This window comes from Heteronotia binoei, chromosome 6 (genome assembly GCF_032191835.1).
Source record: "Heteronotia binoei isolate CCM8104 ecotype False Entrance Well chromosome 6, APGP_CSIRO_Hbin_v1, whole genome shotgun sequence".
In the NCBI taxonomy this organism is placed as follows: Eukaryota; Metazoa; Chordata; class Lepidosauria; order Squamata; family Gekkonidae; genus Heteronotia; species Heteronotia binoei.
In genome coordinates, this window is record NC_083228.1 from 122,853,105 (window position 1) to 122,871,610 (window position 18,506).

Below are 18,506 nucleotides of genomic sequence, written 5' to 3' on the forward strand. Positions count from 1 at the left end.
AACTGGGTAAGAAGGAAAAAATTTCAGGTTTGCACCTGGTGAGGAAAAATCTACTGCAGAAAATTTCACATAACGCACAGTTTTAAAAACATAAATGTGGGGGATTTCATTACTTCGGAAATAGTGTGTATTCAGTTACTGTTCCAGGTTTTTTCCTCCAGGCATCCACTTAAAGAAGGAGAAGGTGTTGCTATAAACCAGGGGTGGCCAAACTTGCTTAACGTAAGAGCCACACAGAATAAATGTCAGATGTTTGAGAGTCGCAAGACAGGAACATCAGATGTCTGGGAGCCGGGAAGGAAGGAAGTTAACTTTAACATTAAATGCATTATCCACTGGCTGACTTGGCTTGAAGAAGTGCTTTAAAGAGACAAATGCCTTCTCCAAGCCAGCTGACTGGGCAGTGGGGGCTTTGAGAGCCACACAATATGTGTGAAAGAGCCACAGTTTGGCCACCCCTGCTATAAACCTTTCCTGACACATCATTTAGACTGTCCCTGCTGGAACCTTATTTTCTTTTGATGGTGAATTTGCATTGTTGAATGAGGCTCACCAGTTCCTTTTACCCTGGGGCATGAACAGGAATTTTATGTCCTGAGATGAGTCGGTGTAAATAAAGCCAGCCTCCATTGCTATGGAAAACTTTACCAGTTGATTCCACCAGACATGCTGTTAAAAGTACGTAAGCTAGCCAGAATCAGGTTTTCTCCCCTGCTCTCTGGTTAGTTGGCAACAAGTATTCAGGGCTGGTGTCAACAGCCAGCATTAGGGGTGCCAATCCCCAGGTAGGGGCAGGGGATCCCCCGGTTTGGAGGCCCTCCTCCCGCTACAGGCTCATCAGAAAGCGGGGTGGGAGGAATGTCTGCTGGGCAGACCATTATTCCCTATGGAGGAGGAGGGACGGTGGCTCAGTGGTAGAGCATCTGCTTGGGAAGCAGAAGGTCCCAGGTTCAATCTCCGGCATCTCCAACTAAAAAGGGTCCAGGTAACAGGTAAGAAAAACCTCAGCTTGAGACCCTGGAGAGCCGCTGCCAGTCTGAGAAGACAATACTGACTTTGATGGACCAAAGGTCTGATTCAGTATAAGGCAGCTTCATATGTTCATGGAGACCAATTTCCATAGGGTATAATGGAGAATTGATCTGTGGTTATCTGGGGCTCTGCAGAGCTGTTTTTTGAGGTAGAGGCAACAAATTTGCAGCATAGCATCCAGTGTCCCCCCCTCAAAACACCTTCCAAATTTCAAAAGGGTTGGACCAAGGGATCCAATTCTATGAGCCCTCAAAGAAGGTGCCCCTATCCTTCATTATTTCCAATGGAGGGAAGGCATTTAAAAGGTGTACAGTCCCTTTAAATGTGATGGCCAGAACTCCCTTTGACGTTCCTGGGCTCCTGTGGCATTACAGAGACCTCTGGGGCAACCTCCTATTTCTTGGGAGAAGAATGATTTTTGTAGGATGGCTACTCCATCATGACCTTCACTGCAGCCACTGTTTGGGGTAGGAAAAAATGGCACTTCCAGCGGAGAGGCCCGCGGACACCCCAGCAGACAATAAACAATGGTAGCCGGCCCTGCCTATATTGATCCCATGAACCCATTCGTCTACCCATCTTATACATACTCCATACAATCCTAAATCAAAAGTTACACCCTTTTAAGTGCACGGACTTCCATGGACTTCAAAGGGTGTAACTTTGTTCAGGATGGCAATAATGAATTACAATAATGTTGTGTTCTCAGCAAATATTGCTACATCACCTTTCCCAGGACCTACATCCTCACCCAAGGGCATCCAGTTCTCTAGAACTGCTATGCAGGTCTTTTTTTGAAGCAGGAACTCTTTTGCATATTAGGCCACATACCCCTGATGTAGCCAATCCTCCTGGAGCTTACAGTAGACCCTGCAATAAGAGCCCTGTAAGCTCTTGGAGGATTGGCTACATCAGGGTGGTGTGGCTTAATATGCAAAGGAGTTCCTGCTACAAAAAAGCCCTGGGTTTGTGGGTGCAAATACCACATTTATTTATTTATTTAAAAAATTAAGGATCCTGTGGATCCAGTTATAGGAAGCTGGAGATGCTCGTGTAAGGGAATTAAGGAGAACTGATTTCCAGGACGGTGGACAAAAGGGAAATGAGCTAAAATGTGATTGGTGTAGACAGACATGGGGAAGTGAGAGTTCTGCTCATTGGGAGATGAATTTCATCTTTCCTTTCCCAAGCCATGACAGTAATACCCAAATGAACACATTGCACATTTCTGCTTAAACTCCCCTTCCGTTAAAATCCATACTAGATCGACGCAACTGAACCAAAAGCATGCACACTAAGCCGATGCTGGCACGATTCCCTAATTTGTATAACGCAATCGAATCACAGTATGTGGGACTGTGTTCGGTGCAAAATCCTGAGAGTGAATGAGCATGCAGTGTTCTCGGGTGATTTCTGCAGCGCATTCCTAGGTCTTGTTCTCCAGCAAATCCCACATGAATTGTGCCAAGGGCCAAGATAAGGGATCCTTGCTTTTCTCTCCTCCAGTTTTAAAAAGTACAGTCTTGACCGGCTGATACTTCTTGGCTTGACCTAAAACAAGTTCCTGGGGGAAGAGGAAACATTACAGAACTCTACAGCTGCATCCCCCTGAAGTCGCAATACAAACTCAGCATATACCAGTATCAATTTCCATATTTTTACATTTTTGAAAAATGCTTTCCCCAAAACTTTGCCCAGAAGTATGGATGCTATATGTATTTTCCCAGGTCAGCCTGGTCTCTAGGCGTTGGGGTTGTTTCCCAAATGCTCCAGCTCTGTGGCAGCTTTGGGGCCTCTTCCGGATTCTTTCTTCCTGCGACGGAACTCTTCTGCAATTTCTTCAAAGGATTTCCCTTTCGTTTCCGGCACTTTGAAGTATATGAAACAACTGAAGCCAGCAAGCATAGCAGCAAAGATAAGAAACGCATATGGCCCAGTGAACTTCTGTAATGAGCAAAGCAAAAAGAAAATCCCAGTGAATACATTTCTCCCTGTTATCAACGATGGTGATCAGTCAAGAAAAGGTTGCATTTTGGCAACTGTAGGATATATGTTCCTCTTCCAGAACTGCGAAACAAATCTATCACATTTCTTTAACAAAATATAACTCTTCCTCTAAAGAGTCCAGGGCAGAATACATAGTTCCTCCCCCCACGGACACTTGGGTTGCCAGACCCCCTGGTGGAGGTGGGGTCTTGACGACGGGCCCCACCTCCCTGCTGCCAATCAGCTGGCTGGCAGGGGAGAACTTACCCTGAAAAAGAGGGAGATCTAGCCGATGTGCAGCGATGCATCTATTTCACTGCCCACAGGAACAAAAAATGACTTCATCACATCTGGGATGTTGAGGTGACGCTCTGGTATTTGGACCAAACCTCTATGGTAGAAGCCAAATTGACCATAGAGTTTTTGCCCAAATACCAGAATGTCATCCCAGGTGTGATGATGTCACTTCCAGGTAACATGAGCAGTGACATAGATATGTCACTTTATGTCAGATGGGCCACCCTGCTGCTCTTGGAAAGTCCCCTCTCCTCTACTGGTTGCCAGGAGGGACGGGGCACTCCAAAAGGGCACGGTGTTTGAGACACTGATGTACACCATCAAAGTAAAAAATTATTACGCAATGAAGTGATCAGTCCATTCTGATAAATCCGGGGGGGGGGGCGTGTTTTGTTTTTATTATTTTTGTCCTAAGTAAAAGCAAGTTAGGTTTAGACAAAATTTATTTGGTTGAGAACGGGAGGGGGGGGGCTGAGAATTGTGTGTGTGTGTGCCTGCATTTGTGCCTGGAAGTCATGGTTGACTTCTGGCAACTCTGAGTGGGGCTTGAATGTTCAGAGAGGTGGCTTGCTATTGTCTGCTCCTGCATCCTGGCCCTGGTATTCTGTGGAGGTCTCCCATCCAAGTACTTGCCAGGGTCATAGAATCATAGAGTTGGAAGGGACCTCCAGGGTCATCTAGTCCAACCTGCAGGGTCAGTCCTGCTTAGCTTCTGAGATCTAATGAGATTGGGCTTGCCTAGGTGATCCAGGTCAGGGTGGCTGAGAATAGTAACTCTGTTCAGCATTTGGTCCAGGATTTGAGTTCCCTACCACCTAAGAACAATACTGATATGTGCAGAGTCTAGCTGGGCCAGGTGAGGCCTTGCCAACTTTCAGGCAGGGCTGGAATTCTAGCAGGAGCTGCTTTGCATATTAGGCCACACCCCCTGATATAGCTAATCCTCCAAGAAGCCTTACAAAAAGCTCTTGGAGGATTGGCTACATCGGGGGGCATGGCCTAATATGCAAAGCAGCTCCTGCTAGAATTCCACCCCTGCCTCCAGGTCATCTGGAAATTTCTTGGAATTATACCTGATCTCCAGACTACAAAGATCAGTTCCATGAGAACTGATTACTGCTTTGGAGGGAAGAAAATGACTGTTTTGGAGGGCAGCTTCTGTGGCGTTATACTTCACTGAGGTCCTTCCCCTCCCCAAACCTGCCCCTCCCCAAGCTCCACCCCACTGGAATCTCCAGGAACTCCCCAACCTGGAGCTGGCATCCGTAGTTGGCAGTGACACACATTGCCTCCAAATCTGTTTGGGCCATCTCTGATTGGACATGGTTCGTTTATTTCAAATATTCCCGAGCCTACCTTTCCTGAAAGGCCAGTTATCAAAAGAGAAACATAAACAACAATAAAATCATTAGCAGAATGGCAGCCATCAAAAATGACAGCCTGAAAAATGACAGCTTGACTTGTCATCTCACTGTGTCCTGAGCCCTACACTCAGCCAGCTCCAAGCCTTCTCCATAATAATTTGGTTTTATAGCCTCTCCAGAAGGGTAGGAGTTTGGGAGTAGTCCCCCCCCCCACATTCTTCCAGAGGCTGTTCCAGAGTATTGGGGTGGGTGGGGGTGGGGGGTGGGGAATGACTGATGTAACCACCGTCTCAGCAGCAGCTGATCATATACCATGGAAGGGAAGGGTCGGAGGGAAGATACTGTTGGAAAACTAAGAGTTGCCCCAATACTGTAGAGGCGATGATGTGCTGGTGGGCCCTAAAGTCAGGTCTCTATGTCAACAAGTACCTCACATTGGCCAATACCAGGGCTTTTTCTGAGCAGGAATGCACAGGAACTCAGTTCTGGCTGGCTTGGCGTCAGGGGTGTGGCCTAATATGCAAATGTGTTCCCACTGGGCTTCTTGTGCGAAAAAAGCCCGGACCAATACTATTACTGGTCAGGACTCACTTCATTGGTGGAAAGTGCGTCAAGTTGCAGCCAACTTCTGGCACCTCCTTAGGGTTTCCGAGGCAAGAGATGTTCCAAGGTTGTTAGCCCTTGCCTGCCTCTGCATATCAACCTTGGGTTTCCTTGGTGGTCTCCCATCCAGGCTGTAATCAGGGCCAAGTCTGCTTAGCTTCCAAGAGTTGCCGAGACCCTCCAGGGCAGCACACTCTCTTCATTAGCCTACTGCATTTTCAAACACAGAACTGGGATTCCCCATCCTTCCTCATGCACCAGGACAGAATTCATGGCTATAACTTTCAAATCTGGGGCACTGGAGGACTGGCCAGGGTGTCAGTTTGCCCGATGGCAAGTGGGCCCCCTTAAACATTAGGCTATATGTTAAAAATGTTAATGACCTTTTAGTAGCTTGAAAATATTATAGAAATTCCAGTATTATTACTGTAATGCAACTAAAATTTATGTTGTATTTAGGGTTGCCAGCCTCCAGGTGGGGCCTGGGGATCTCTCGCTTTTACAACTGATCTCCAGCTGGCAGAGATCAACTCCCCTGGAGAAAATGCAACCTGTGTTTACATTTAGTATCTATTGTATACTGCCAGTACTATGTGCAATATATGTACACTGTAATTATATATATGTTTTAATTGTACCTTTTTTCCCCTTATGGTTTTTTTTTTGGAAAATTTTATTTATTTCTTACAAAATGAAATGATAGCCTTATAGTTGTGGGTGGGCCCCCTATGTCTCCTGGCAACCAATATTTTTAGACCCAGTCCGCCACTGATCTGGGGATATATCTCCCATCCGCCATTTTTCATTTCCAGCCAGCTCTATTCCCAACCTTAATGTTTAAACACATGAAGCTCTTAAAATGCCATCTTTGCCATAGGATAATAAACAAGCCAGGGTTTCTTACAGCTATATATTGGAAGCACATCCCGACCAGGAAGTTGGAGAACCAGTTGGCAAAGCCAGCCAATGCGACCGCGGCTGGTCGAGGGCCTTGACTGAACAGCTCAGCAACAATAAACCAGGGGATTGGTCCAGGCCCAAGTTCAAAGACGCTGACAAAGACAAAGATCGCCACCATGCTCAAGTAGCTCATCCAAACATATCTATCCTAAAAAATGACAGCAAGACTCATGTTAGCAACAGTTGAGGTCACATTGCCAGGTTGCCTGTCTTCAGCGATGATGCTTGCTCTCCCTTCTCCCTTATAAGATTGCTTCCGGAACTCTCCTGATTGCTTCCTGAGCTTCCGGAACTCTCCCTTCCTCCTTGTAAGATTGCTTCCTGAACTCCCCCTTGTAAGATTGCTTCCTAAAATGGGCTGAGCACATTAGGATAGTGGACTCAGATATATGGGATTTATATGGGATATACGGTTGACTCAAGTTCATATCCCTGTCCTGCTATGGAAGCTTGCTGGGTGACCTTTGACCAGTCTCTCTCTCTCAGCTTAACCTACGTTACAGGGTGGTTGTTGTGCAGATAAAAAGGTGAAGGGAAGAAGGATGCTGAAAGATGCTTTGGGGCAGGGCTTTTTTTGCAGCAGGAACTCCTTTGCAGGCTCTTAGTTCAGGGCCTACTGTAAGCTCTTGGAGGATTGGCAACCTCAGGGGTGTGTGGCTAAAAAGCCCTGCAGGAAATGCAAGGTATAATTTAATACAAATACAATATTCAGGTCCAGCTGGCCTTTGGCAAAGGCAAGGAGAGGCTATTTGGGGCTTAGGACAGAGATAATATGACCTATAAGCCCCACTCCATATGGCTTCCCTGCATTTGCTCACCACCCCAAAGATTCTCTTGACTGCCAGTGGCATGAATGAAACATTGAGTTTGACAGTGAAGGGAGGGGCTGTGTGGGTCAGAAGATTTGCAGTTCCCACTTGAAAGTATCAGCGAGTAGGTGACGTGAAAGGCCTCTGCCTGAAACCCTGGAGAGCTACTGCCAGTCTGAGTCAACAGTACTGACCTGGGGCCTGGGCTGCAATCACACACACTAAAAATGCACTTTCAATCCACTTTCAATGCACCTTCCCACTGGATTTTGCCAGTTCACACAGTAAAATCCAGTTGGAAAGTGCTTTGAAAGTACATTATTTAGTGTGTGTGATCGCAGCCTTTGATGGACCACGGGCCTGATTCAGTATAAGGCAGCTTCGTGTGTGTATCAAAACAGGCCCCTGGAATTGGCAGGAATTCCTCAGGACGAGCTTTGATGAGCATAGCCCACCTGCTGGAATGCTTGAAGGAACACGTGGATTCAAAGTCTTCTGTCTAAACCTCCAAAGCTGGCTCGCACCATGGCCTTCAGCAATGACTCAAGGCAGTGACGGGTAGTGGTTAGAGTGCCGGACTAGGATTTGGGAGACCCAGGTCCAAATCCACACTTTACTGTGGAAGCTAGCTGGGCAACCTTGAGCCAGTTGCACACTCTCAAGCTCGCCTACCTCACAGGGTTGCTGTAAGGATAAAACGAAGGAGAGGAGGAGAATGTAAGCTGCTTCCAATTCCTGTCGCAGGGAAGGATGGGGTATAAATGAAGACTTCAGTCTTGGCCCAGCTTTTATAGGCTGAATTGATCTGGAAGCTTCTATATGCATCAGTCCTTGTCATGTGACCTCTTTTAACACATTGCTGTTCAAGATGCTTCTGTTCTGGCTAGTCTGAATACCCTGTAGTTCCTACTTTTGGCCAGAGCTTGGTGGTGGAGAGACCATATCTTTACCCACCATCCCTCAGGTTTTGAATGTGGTACAGGCTCAGAGTTTTTTTGCTGTGTTCTCTCTCTAAAAAAGTAAAGATAGTCCCCTGTGCAAGCACCAGTTGTTTCCGACTCTGGGGTGACGTTGCTTTCACAATGTTTTCATGGCAGACTTTTTACAGGGTGGTTTGCCATTGCCTTCCCAATCATCTACACTTTCTCCCCAGCAAGCTGGGTACTCATTTTTCCACCAGGATTGAACTCAGGTCGTGAGCAGAGTTGCAGTACTGCAGCTTTACCACTCTGCTCCTCGGGGCTCTCTCTCTAGCTATCAATATTAGCTGAGGTGGCTTCAAGCCCTCCAATGCTGAGACAGCAAATAGGTGAATAGCTACACCTAGTGGCAGAACAAAGTATTACCCTTCATAGAACACAGGAACACAGCAGTTACACAAAACCTTGCCATTCACATTGAATAGAGGAACACCCTTTGAGAAGTGAGATGAACATTTATGTAGCTGGAGTGTCCTACTGAGAGGTATTTAATATGATATTCAAGCCACATAAATAATTCCTGAAGAGGTGCATCTTACCAGAAGTGCGAGTCCAACTGTCATTAGTATTGTACACACGAACATGCCAAACATTCCACCAAGAAACAGGATACGTCTTCCTGCTTTCTCTACCAGAAAGAGCTGGAAAAGGCAACAGTTAGGTTAGGCTTTATATCCCTATTGCTATATTCGATAGACATCCTAACAATGGCACCCTGCTGACTTAGTTGTATAAAGTGTCCATCTGACCTTCTTGCTATTAGGTGAAGCTGAATTGGCAGCCCGTCAGCCAGAGGTGGGAAGCTGCCTTTCTGTTATCAGCCCACATATGCAGTTTCCTAGGGCATTTGCAGGTGAGGGCCTGATGGAACACCAGGAGTTGATTCACACCTCTCTGTTTTGGGTATCTGCCGCCCCTGCCTCAGTATCTTTCTTGATCCTAAGAGCAAGGGTAGAATTCTAGCAGGAGCTCCTTTGCATATTAGGCCACACCCACCTGATGTAGCCAATCCTCCAAGAGCTTACAAAAAAGAGCCTTGTAAACTCTTGGAGAATTGGCTACATCAGGGATGTGTGGCCTAATATACAAAGGAGCTCCTGCTAGAATTCCACGCCAGCCTAAGAGTACAGTCTGGCAGTGGCTGACTCGGCTTTTCACTGCTCACCTGCAGAGGTTGCTCTTTTGGAAAGAACAGAAAGAGGAGGCAGGAAAAAACAACCTATATAATTTGAAAGGCAAGCCTACTGTGTGTTGCATTCTCAGCACCTTTTGTTTAGATATGCTGTTTGGTCATCTCAGAGGAAACCAGTTTTGTGTGTTTGACTGCAAGCCATAAGAACATAAGAAGAGCCCTGCTAAATCATAAAACTAGTTCCCCTGGATGGTCAGCAACAGGGCATAGAGTCCAAGGCCTTCCCCTAGGGTTGCCAGGCTCTGTCTCCTCACCAGCGGGGGACTTTAGGGGACATTCCTGGAGGGAGTGGAAATATCCTCCAACATGATGACATCATGCGGAAGTGACATCATCACGTTAGGGATGTAGCCGGGTTTTTTTTTAGCAGGAACGCACAGGAACACCGTTCTAGCAGGCTTGGCACCAGGGGGTGTGGCCTAATATGCAAATGAGTTCCTGCTGGGCTTTTTCTACAAAAAAAGCCCTGGACGCAGCCCAAATTTGCCGCTTGCCGTTCAGGCGCCAGCAGCCCCCACTTGTCCAAAGCATTTGAAAGGTCCCTTTAAATGCTTTTTACAGGCAGGGGCTGCGCACCCCTGAATCCCAAGCTCGTACCTTGAATAAAACCTTATTGCTCTTAAAGGTGCCACTGGGCTGTAACTTAGGTGAACCGTGTCTGCTCCCTTACTCTAGCAAGCCCTGTGTACAGCCTTCAAAGAAGTACACAAGGAGGAGGAAAATCAACAACAGTCAAAATTGAGCAGAAAACAATACCAGATGATCGCATCAATGAACGAATGTAAAGGTTTTACTTACAGCTACAACAGTGAACAATGTGTTTATAGCACCCACACCAATGGTTGCATAAACGGGTTCTTCGATTCCAGCTTCAGTGAAAATGTCTGTAGAGTAGTAGAAAATCTAAGAAAACAGATGAGAATTGATCATGAAAAAATTTCAGCGGCTACAGAAAGGGACACTGAGGCCAATGCCGCACTAGAACGTTACACCTGGTTCAGCCCTGTCCCCAAACTGGCATTCTACACTTGAAACATGGAATCATGGAAACCAATTCTATGAGTATGATTCTATGATTTTTAGTGTAGAAAATCAGTTTGGAGACAAGGCTGAACCAGGATCAAAGGTCTAGTCTAGTGCAAAACTTTTCCCCTCCTCAAGGATCCTGGGAATTGTAAACAACCCACTGAATTCCCCAGCCTCACATTCTTGCTTCATTTAGTTCCCTTCAAAGTACCAGTTTCTTTCTATCAGTTGGATACTCACTCCGCCCACCCCTCCTCTGGTCATATTTGCTTATATCATTTGCATACCAGATTAACTATCATGGCATGCCCTACCCAGAGGGGACACAAGGAAAAAAATAACTTGTACTTGGCCGTTCACAGAACTCTATTTCCCAGGGTTCCTTGCAGAAACAGAATCTGTCTGAAGTGCACTTTCAATATTCTGAACATATTCTGAATAATATTGCAATTCTAATGCAAAATGCACAATGCCGAACTTAAACACAAGAAGAACTAAGTCGTATTTAATATTTGAATAGTCAAGTGTGGACTAATCTACCAATATCTAAATCTGCAGATTGGGGCCACAGTGACTGAAAACAGGTATTTCTGCAAATTTTGGGGACCCCTCAAGGTTTGCAGAACAATCTCATAATGTTTAAAAAATATATTAGGAGGTTCTAATCCACCCTTCCACCCCCAACAAAAATGTTGTTTGTGTTAAGTATAGACAGTACTCCTACCTCCACAGGGCTGGCCTTAAACAGTCTGGCACCCTAGGCGAGGCTAACCACCCACCCCCCCACTGATTAGTCACTGAGTCACATGGGCCCCCTCCTAATTTGGAGCCCCCAGAATGCCAGCGTCCTAGGCAATTGCCTAGGGGCTGGGCTGGCCCTGCACCATCTCCTACTCTATCAGTGGGCCCGGAACAAAACCTCATCAGGCACAGCAGAAGTGGCAGTGATGCAGGGAACTGAAGCAGCTGCACTAGGCTCACCACCAGAAGCAGTGGGGGGGGGGGATGAAAGTAGCCAAAGTGGACCTTGCAACTGTTGGGGGTTGGCCGTAGGGTTGCCAAATCCAGTTCAAGAAATATCTGGGGACTTTGGGGGTGAAGCCAGGAGACTTTGAGGGTGGATCCAGGAGAAAGGTTGTCACAAGCATAATTGAACTCCAAAGGGACTTCTGGCCATCACATTTAAAGGGACCACACACCTTTTAAATGCCTTCCCGCCATTGGAAATAATGAAGGATAGGGGCACCTTCTTTTGGGGCTCATAGAATTGGACCCTGCAGTCCAATCTTTTTGAAACTTGGAGGGTCTTTTGAGGAGAGCTGTTGTATGCTACGCTGCAATTTTAGTGCCTCTACCTAAAAAATACCAGCCCCCCCCCCAGAGCCCCAGATACTCACAGATCAATTCTTCATTATTCCTTATGGGAATTGGTCTCCATAGGGAATAATGGAGTGCCCAGCAGACATTTCCCTCCCCCCCCACTTTCTGATGACCCTGAAACCAAACCGGGGGATCCCCTGCCCCCACCTGGGGATTGGCAACCCTAGTTGGCCGGGAGCTGCAGCAGGCAGTTGGAGCAGCAGGGGGAGGGGAAAGAAAGCAAAGAGGGGAAAGGGATCCCCCTGGTAGCATCGTAGGTCCTCACTCATAGATGTGTAAACTGTGTGCATAGGCCTCACCTTCTTCTCTCTCCCCCATTTAAATCAATAGGAGTTCTATGTGTTTAACACAGGCAGCATTGCACTCACATGACAAAACAGATGCACATATACCGGCACAAATGGGCAGGGCACTGGATATCTAGCCCTGGCGGCAAAAATCAGCCTTCAGCTGTATTTCCAAGAATGCAGACCATCCCTAGGATTTCAAATAGCTACTGAGACCAATGGCAGCAAGGAACAACAGCCATGGCTCAGTGGTAGAGCAATCTATTTTGCATGGAGAGGTTCAGTCCCTGGCAGCTGCAGCTAAGGGTTCTCGGACAGTCGGTGACGGACAGACCTTTCCCCACCAGGAAAGCCACTAACCAGTCAGAGGAGACACTACTAAACCACATGGGCTGACTTTGTGTGACTTGGAAGATTCGTATGTTCAAAACCTTGCCTTGACTTCAGCCAGCTTGGACTGGGCTTCGAGCGCTGCTTGATTACCCACTTAATTTATTTTAGTCGCTATGAAGTTTCGCTAGGCAACTCACGGCATTGATCCCTGAAAACTGCTGGGCGAGGTGCACCATTATTGCCACTAAGAACGGCTGCCTATAGGTGACGGAAGTGATGAGCTGCCAGATGGAAATAGTCTTCTCTTTGGAGGCTTCCTCTTTCTCTCTCTCCATTTCCTCCAGATCTTTGGTAGGATCATAGTTTCCTCTCAGCCACATCAAGCCTGGGGAAGGAATAGGCGAGGGGAGATGATGTGATTTTTTCCCCTCTCTGACTCATGGACACAAAAGTTTAGGCTATGATAAAATGTCTGGCCAGCAGTAGGCAATCTCTGGCACACCCAGACCATCCACACACCAAGGTGAGCTCTTGAAGAGCTGGCCTGGCAGTGCCACTGTGAGCTGGGGGGGGGGGGGGAGGGAGAAGGAGATGGGCATGGCTTATGCCCTTCCTTGCCTCCTGTAGCTGGGAGTGCCACTGGCTCTGAGCTCGCCTAGGGTTCCCCACTCCAGACTGGGAAATTCCTGGAGATTTGGGGGCCGTGCCTGTAGAGGGGGGAATTTGGGGAGGGATTTCGTGTAGAATCTATGATATGCAGAGCTGTTCGTTTACAGTCTCCATAGGGTATAATGGAGAATCAAACTGTGAGTGTTGGGAGGGGGGGGGTCCTGTTTTTTGAGGTAGAGGCACCAAATTTTCCACGTAGCATCCAGTGCCTCGCCTCAAAGCCACCCCCAAGTTTCAAAAAGATTGAACGCAGGGAGATCCGTTCTGTGAGTTCCCCAAGGGGAATTATTTCCATTATTTTTAATGAAGGGAAGGCATTTAAAAGGAGTACAGTCCCTTTATATGATGGCCAGAACTCCCTTTGGAGTTCAACCCTGCTTGTCACACCTTGCTCCTGGCTTACCCCCAAAGTCCCCAGATATTTCCTGAGCTGGACCTGGCAACTCTACCTCCCCATCCATTAATCCACATCACAAAAACGCAGAGCCACTCGAGGTTACAATTACAAACACACTTTCTATGGTACTTTGAAGATTCTCAGGAAAGAGTGTATGACAGTCAGTGGTCATTTCAAAGAAAAAGAGGTGCTGAAGCTCATTAGCACAACTCATTTGCACAACTCATTTGCATAGGCCACACACCCTGGTATCACCGGAAGGTGTACTAAATTATATCAGCTCAGCATCTACCTTCAAATGCTTCTTGAATTATAACGGTCAAAATAAAACCTTACTCCCATCATACTTTTTAAATTACTTTCTCCTATGTGGCCACAGTGGCATGAGGAAGATTTCCATCTGTCTGCTTTATATGTTTTGGTTATTTTCTCTCTCTCTCTCTCTCTCTCTTTTTGTGGGAAAAAATATTAACGTTTGTCAAATCTTAAGAGTTCAGCAAAATTCTCACAGGGGGTTTGAACAATGGAGCCCAGAAGCAGGGCTTTTTTTTTTGTAGAAAAGGCCCAGCGGGAACTCATTTGTATATTAGATCACACCCCCTGATGCCACCATTAATTCACACAGGAGGTAGGGGAAAACCCTAGCGGGAACTCATTTGCATATTAGGCCACACCCCCTGACATCACCATCATTTCACACAGGACTTTTTTGTAGAGCAAGCCCAGCAGGAACTCATTTGTGTATTAGACCACACCCTCTGATGCCAAGTCAGACGGAACCTGTGTTCCTGTGCGTTCCTGCTAAAAAAAAGCCCTGCCCAGAAGCAAGTATTTTTTGAGGAGGGCGGAGTAAGAAGGAAAGAGCACAATAAAATTTAGAGGTTCCAGAGCTCCGCTCCTGTGAGTGCCTGTCCAAAATGTGGTCTGGTGACAGTTTAGTTCAGGAGACTGCTTTAATATTGGATATTCTCGGTTCTGTGTTTATGCTATGTGGTAACTAGATCAAGATGGGCAGCCGTGTTAGTCTGTCTGTAGCAGTAGAAAAGAGCAAGAGTCCAAGAGAACCCCACAGACTAATAAAATTTGTGGCAGGGGAGGAGCTTTTGTGAGTCACTGCTTACTTTTCCTGCTGTATCTGAAGAAGTGAGCAGTGACTCACAAAAGCTCATACCCTGCCACAAATTTTGTTAGTCTTTAAGGAGCTACCGGACTAGGTATGCCAGCCTCCAGGTGGGACCTGGGGATCCCCCGAAGTTACAGTTCATCCCCAAACTACAGTCCCCCGGGAGAAAATGAATGCTTTGGAGGGTGGACTCTATGTCATTATACCTAATTGAAGTCCCTCTCCTCCCCTAACTCTACTCTCCTCAGGTTCCACCCCCAAATCGCCTGGTATTTTCCAACCCAGAGCTGGCAACCCTGTCCCTTAGGCATCACTGAGGTCCCTGTTCTCAGTGGCAGAGCATCTGCTTGGTAAGCAGAAGGCCCCAGGTTCAACCCCCAGCATCTCCAACTAAAAAGGGTCCAGGCAAATAGGCATGAAAAACCTCAGCTTGAGACCCTGGAGAGCTGCCAGTCTGAGTAGACAATACTGACTTTGATGGACTGAGAGTCTGATTCAGTATAAGGCAGCTTCATATGTTCAAGGCTGTATCCTCAAATCTTCCCAACTTGTCTGGCACCCTAGGTGAGGCTAAATTCTAGGAACACCCCCCCCCACTCATAACATCACCAAGTCACTTGGGGGGGCACCCAATTTGGTACCCCCAGAAGGCCAGTACCCTAGGAAATCACCTCATTAGGCTAGTGGCAGGGTTGGCCCTGCCTACCTACCCCATTCCCATGCCCGTGGTCAGAGGGGACGTGGCAATCATATAGGGTTGCCAAGTCCAATTCAAGAAATATCTGGGAACTTTGGGGTGGAGCCAGGAGACATTGGGTGCGGAGCCAGGAACAAGAGTGTGACAAGCATAATTGAACTCCAAGGGAGTTCTGGCCATCACATTTAAAGTGACAGCACACCTTTTTAAATGTCTTCCTTCCATAGGAAATAATGAAGGATAGGGACACCTTCTTTTGGGGCTCATAGAATTGGACCCCCTGGTTCAATCGTTTTGAAACTTGGGAGGTACTTTGGGGAGAGGCACTAGATACTATACTGAAAATTTGGTGCCTGTACCTCAAAATACAGCTCCCCCAGAGCCCCCGAAATCTCCAGATCAATTCCCCATTATACCCTATGAGAATCGATCTCCACATAGGGAATAATGAAGTGCTCAGCAGACGTTTCCCTCCCCCCCGCTGGGACCTGGGGATTGGCAAGCCTACAACCATACTAGACACTTGCTCTTTTCTACTGCTATGTGGTGGTTTTACATGGAAGAATGGCAGTCTATAAGTGGGTAAAACAAAACATGCACTGCGACACCCCCAATGCCTCCCTCCCTGCAGAGACAATAGCCATGACACGTTGTTCCCTTACAAGATGGAGGGGGAAGGTAATCCATCTGTGATGCGTTTGATCCCTCCCTCCGAAACTGACTTCAGATTTGGGCCCACACAAAAAACTTGGATGAATGACAGGTGAGAACAAATATTTATCAAAATGACCTTACTTTTTGTTGCTTCCTCTGGCTTCGATACTTTGATGTACAGGTACCTCGGGCTCTCCGGGCAAAAAAACAGCAAGAGAAGCTGGAGCACAGCAGCAAAGCCAGACAGGCTTAGAAGCAGCGGCCACTTATATTTATCCCCCAGAAGGTAGTTTAGGCCAAGGACCTGAGGAAAACATTATTCATTCCTTTGTCAAACAAGTGACTTTTGGCATTAACAATGAATAAATCACATGCTAGTAAACCACTTTGAAAAACATACAAATAGTTCAAATAAATAATCTTTTTAAAAGTCTCCTTTTCTCTGGAGGCTGATTTTTAAAGAATTTGGGCTTGTTCGCACGATTTGGAGAGGACCCTCAGCTTAGTGGTCAATCATCTGCTTTGAATGCAGAAGATCCCAGGATCCGTCCCTGGCATCTAGGGTTCCCAGCTCCAGGCTGGGACATTCCTGGAGATTTTGGGGGTGAAGCCTGGGGAGGGTTTGGAGAGGGTAGGGACCTCAGTGGGGTATAATCAGGGTTGCCAGATCCTACCTGGCTTCCAGGGGGACCCATGGGGATCTTTAAATGAGGGGTAGGTGACGGTCATGAGTTTCACAATCAATCATTCCTCCTTGTGTTCTTACCCACCTGGCTGATGAGAATACCGATGACTGTGGCAAGCTGGTGAAATGTCCCCAGTGCCCCTCGGAGTGGGGTAGGTGCTATCTCCCCAACGTAGAGTGGAACGATCCCGGACATGATCCCTGGGAATGGGAAGGGCGGGGGGACAAAGTCATTTATCTGATTATATGAACTTTCTAATGAGAACAATTACCCTTACAGTCTTTGCTTCCAAGTTATACGAGCACACACAATGGTTTTAAAAGTACAGAAATATTGTGAAGTGGAGGGTGGTGTTGTTTTTGAGAAATACAAAATACTTTGTGCAGTGTGACTTGTTCCCATGTAATTTGTGCCTTATCTATAGGGCTTTTTTTTTTTTGCAGGAACTCCTTTGCATATTAGACCACACACCCCCTGATGCAGCCAATCCTCCAGGAGCTTACAGGACTCTTAGTACAGGGCCTACTGTAAGCTCCAGGATAATTGACTACATCAGGGGGTGTGGCCTAATATGCAAAGGAGTTCCTGCTACAAACAAAAGCCATGCTTATCTGTATTTAATTTACAGCACACTTCAGTATTCTAGCTAGGTCCTTTAGCTGGGGAGTCTTCATGATAATGCTTTAGAGTTGCTAAATGACCCCTCCAAGCAGCTGCAAAAGAAAAGAATACAGAAAAAAGGCAGTCGGACCAATGGCATGAAGTCACTTCCAGGAAAGAACAAAATAGGACTCAAGTTGCACCTTTAAGTCCAACTAAGTTTTATCCACAATGTAAGATTTCATGTGCTCTCTCTAAGCACACTTCATCAGATGAGGAATCCGGTACAGTGAGCAAAGCCACACATAGCTGGTAGTCAGTGGCTCAGAATGTAAAGTGTAAGTGATGTTAGTCCTGTCTAGGAATCTTCAGGAATTCTATGTTTCCAGTGATTCCTAGAGAGGACTGACATCACTTTCTGGTTTCCCCATACATTTTCCATGCAGAGTTTTCCCCATATAATTTCCAGCAATTCCTAGAGAGGTGCGATGTCACTTTTGGGATTCTTAATTTAAAAATCAATGGTTAAAGAAATAGGAATGAAAGGGCCAAATTAATTAGGTGTCTCTACAAAAAACATAAATATAATCAAATATGCAAAATACTTGCATTTATTACAAATAGGTCAAAAAACAGTTGTAGGACCAAATGATAACCTCAAATCAGAATCAAATCATATATTAATCTCAAACACAGACTATATGCAATCCTGATCACATGTGGTTTGGCCAAATGGCTGCACTCTACTGGCTCCATGCTATATGTGAAAGAACTTTTCTTTGGACCAGGAAAGGAAGGTACACAATTGGATTACCATTTAGACACATGTACCTAATCTGGGCAGAAGGTTATTCTAAACAGGCCTCTGAATCATATCTCTGCCTTGAGTTACAAATATTGATCATAAAATAATTTATATTTGATTCAATTTTCAGAAATTATTGTATAATGATTGCAATGTCTGGAGTGAATGTGCAATAAATTGTGCTTGACCACTGAAGAAGGCTGAAACGTATTATGGTCAGAGTCGCATATGGTCTATGTTTGACATTAATATATGATTTTATCCTGATTGGAGACTAACATTTGAGCCTATAACCGTTTTTAACCATTTGTAATAAATACATGTATTTTTGTATATTTGATTATATTTATACTTTTTGTATAGACATCAATTATTTTGTGTGTTGATTTTTCCCTCCCTCTTTTTTTTTGGACATTTGGATTTATCCCAAATAATGCCACAATTCCCATCATGGGAATCATCCCTCCAAGATGTTTTAAATCGTGATTTTATATATGTGTATGTTATTGTGCTGTATGAGCGTTTTATTTTGTTTTTAAGTCTTTTCTGTTTGGTTTTAATGGATTTTAAGATGTGTTTTTATGATGTGTGTCTTTAACCTGTATAGCTGCCTTGGTGGCCCCAAT

General features: G+C 45.9%; 1 protein-coding gene across 2 annotated transcripts in view; it reads right to left on the reverse strand.

Annotated features, from left to right (window-relative positions):
- Window positions 1–2,675: 2,675 nt before the first annotated feature.
- Window positions 2,676–18,506, reverse strand: part of SLC2A2 (solute carrier family 2 member 2) — a 39,005-nt gene continuing 23,174 nt past the window's right edge. For both annotated transcript variants that reach the window (XM_060242512.1, XM_060242511.1), the window contains exons 5-11: window positions 16,560–16,675; window positions 15,931–16,093; window positions 12,447–12,634; window positions 10,022–10,126; window positions 8,571–8,672; window positions 6,187–6,390; window positions 2,676–2,976 (exon numbers count right to left, since the gene is read on the reverse strand). In XM_060242512.1, the coding sequence (XP_060098495.1) occupies window positions 2,773–2,976; window positions 6,187–6,390; window positions 8,571–8,672; window positions 10,022–10,126; window positions 12,447–12,634; window positions 15,931–16,093; window positions 16,560–16,675 (1,082 nt within the window). In that variant the 3' untranslated portion in view covers window positions 2,676–2,772. The remainder of the gene's footprint in view (window positions 2,977–6,186; window positions 6,391–8,570; window positions 8,673–10,021; window positions 10,127–12,446; window positions 12,635–15,930; window positions 16,094–16,559; window positions 16,676–18,506) is intronic.